General features: G+C 34.5%; 1 protein-coding gene across 1 annotated transcript in view; it reads right to left on the bottom strand.

Moving 5' to 3' along the window:
• The window catches only part of CPS1 (carbamoyl-phosphate synthase 1, mitochondrial), a gene marked incomplete at its 3' end in the record, with an annotated part of 194,188 nt that overhangs the window by 163,916 nt on the left and 27,964 nt on the right, over positions 1-2,308 (bottom strand). Inside the window, exons 3-4 of the mRNA XM_012661215.1 lie at positions 2,091-2,235; positions 985-1,074 (exon numbers count right to left, since the gene is read on the bottom strand). Coding sequence (XP_012516669.1) covers positions 985-1,074; positions 2,091-2,235 — 235 coding nt within the window. The remainder of the gene's footprint in view (positions 1-984; positions 1,075-2,090; positions 2,236-2,308) is intronic.

Here is a 2,308-nt window from a genome sequence, read left to right as displayed (position 1 = left end):
TTTTTTTTTTAAAGAAGTCTCCTGAATGACCATTACAGAAATTAACTGTCTGAGTAATGAAGATAAATTCAGATATTGGTTTAGAAGAAAATAGTGATGGCCCAAAGCATGATACAGATGCATTCTTCTCCTTTTTAAAATTTAGGAAGAATGATACCTAGGAAGCCACCCAGATCAAGACTTTTTGATTTCTCAGAAAGAGACAACATTTAGCCCGAATAGGTAGACACTCATTCACTCATTGGAAGGCAGAGCTTCCTTAGAATAATATTCTATCAATTACAGGGCTATCAGTAGTTGAACAAAAAGCAGCCACACCAGCACTAGAGGTGAAGCTAAATATAGTGGGTCAATTAACTTTAAGTCTTTCTAACATTCAAACAAGGCAAATCCTCTTATTTGAATAGAAATTAATATTTAAAGTAAGAAAAGTATAATATAAGGTTTTATAACTTTTTTCCTATATCATGTCATAGTATTTAAGCCAAAAATAACTTAGGGTAATCTGCTTATATTCATAAGAATTAAAACTGATGAAAGTGTTGTATGGAATGATTATGTGAGCTGCACAGAGTTGCATGACCAGTTAACAGCACAGCTGGTACTAGAACCCGTGAAGCAAGTAACATAACTAGATTCTGGATAAAAGTGGATGGGGACTTCTCAGTTATTCGAGAGAATAGAAAATTCTAAAATTTTCTCTACCCCCTTTCCCAAATGAAAAATGCTACCAAGCATGTCTGAGTGCCACCTAGTGGATAAACTGAAAATATGTGGTCCTCAGCATTTAAAGGAGGATGAGTCCAGACAGTTCAGCCTGTGTACAGTGAGAAAGAATCACTCTCTGAAATAGAAAGATCCCACACTGCATGATCTTCCTCTATGCTTGGAACTTTTGAATCTACATACGTACACCTTCTCAACGTCCCATAGACCCCACCAATCGTCCCGAAGTGATGATGGATGCCCTATCATTTTTCTCACCTTTTCTTCCTGTAGCCATTGCCCTAGACTCTTAGTGGCCAGCCAGTGGTTGTAGTCTTTGCTATAATTCAGCACGAGCAAACCTGCAACCTAGAAAGATGGGCAGTCATTTTAAAGGGGTGACCACAAAATACTATCCAATTCTTGTGACTTGTCTGGAGGGTCAGTTTGCCATTTTTAAAAGAGCTTTATTATACTTGCTGATATGAGACTTAAAATTTTGAAGACAAGAAAAGAAAAAATGGTTATTAACACTTTTCCTTTGAAATATATAATTGTTACCTTAATTATCATAGGAGGGAGCAGGCTTACCCAGCTTGCTAAATACCGGGACTAAGCTGGATCCCCCTTTTTGACACACTGTACTTTTCTGTCATGGCATTTATCAATAATTTAATTAATAATTACTTGTTTAAAGCACATGAAGAATAAAATAATTTTTAATCTAGATTTCAAGAATATTGAGAAATGTGGGAAAATTGTGAGAAATCGTGAGAGCTAAATTAAATGATCAGTCCAAGTCATTCAAAAATAGGTTGGTAGAAAAAATAGAGTGCTGAATTTGTAATGTAAATTTTTGAATTGTTTTGAATTGTTTAAATGCCCCATATTCCTAAGATATTATCCAAAGTTACCTCGAGTAGGAAATCTTAATGTGTTCACTTTTCATCTGGCATATATAAATACGTGTGTGTATATGTATATCCACTGATACGAGACTTAAAATCTTTTTATTCATCCTCTAAAGAGGATAAGATTAAAAGGCAAATAATTGATACAGAATTGACTACCAAACTCCTTTTAAAAGGTAATTCTTCTCTGATTCTTATAATTGTTATTTGGACTTATAACAACTTTTTTCCAAATAAAGCCAAATTGCATCCAATGTATTAAAATTCAAAGTGTCCTGAGAAATAAAACTCAAAACAATATCAAGTTAAAGATTATTCTCATATAACTAAGAATAAGATTAACTGCATAAATTTAATGGTTTGTGCTATTAATACAACATTGATAAAGGAACTTTGCCCATCCTAGATTCTTAAAAATAAGTAAACTATACCCCCTCAAATTGAGAAGTTTTAGATAGTCATCCCTGGTACTACCTTGATTCCATCAGACTCCAAATATTTTCTAAGTCCCAGTTCATCCAGTGCAGCAGTGTCAGGGGCTCCACCATTTCCAATAATAGGGTTGGCCATTGTGAGGATCTGTCCCTTGTATGCAGGGTCAGTAATAGCTTCAGGGTACCTGGGTAAACATGCCAAAAAATTACCAACTAAAAGCTGTCTATAACTACAAAACTATGATCTACATACATGCT

Source organism: Propithecus coquereli, unplaced genomic scaffold (genome assembly GCF_000956105.1).
Source record: "Propithecus coquereli isolate 6110/MARCELLA unplaced genomic scaffold, Pcoq_1.0 Scaffold70, whole genome shotgun sequence".
In the NCBI taxonomy this organism is placed as follows: domain Eukaryota; kingdom Metazoa; phylum Chordata; class Mammalia; order Primates; family Indriidae; genus Propithecus; species Propithecus coquereli.
Note: the sequence above shows the minus strand (reverse complement) of the source record. Positions and strands in the feature narration are given on the sequence as shown.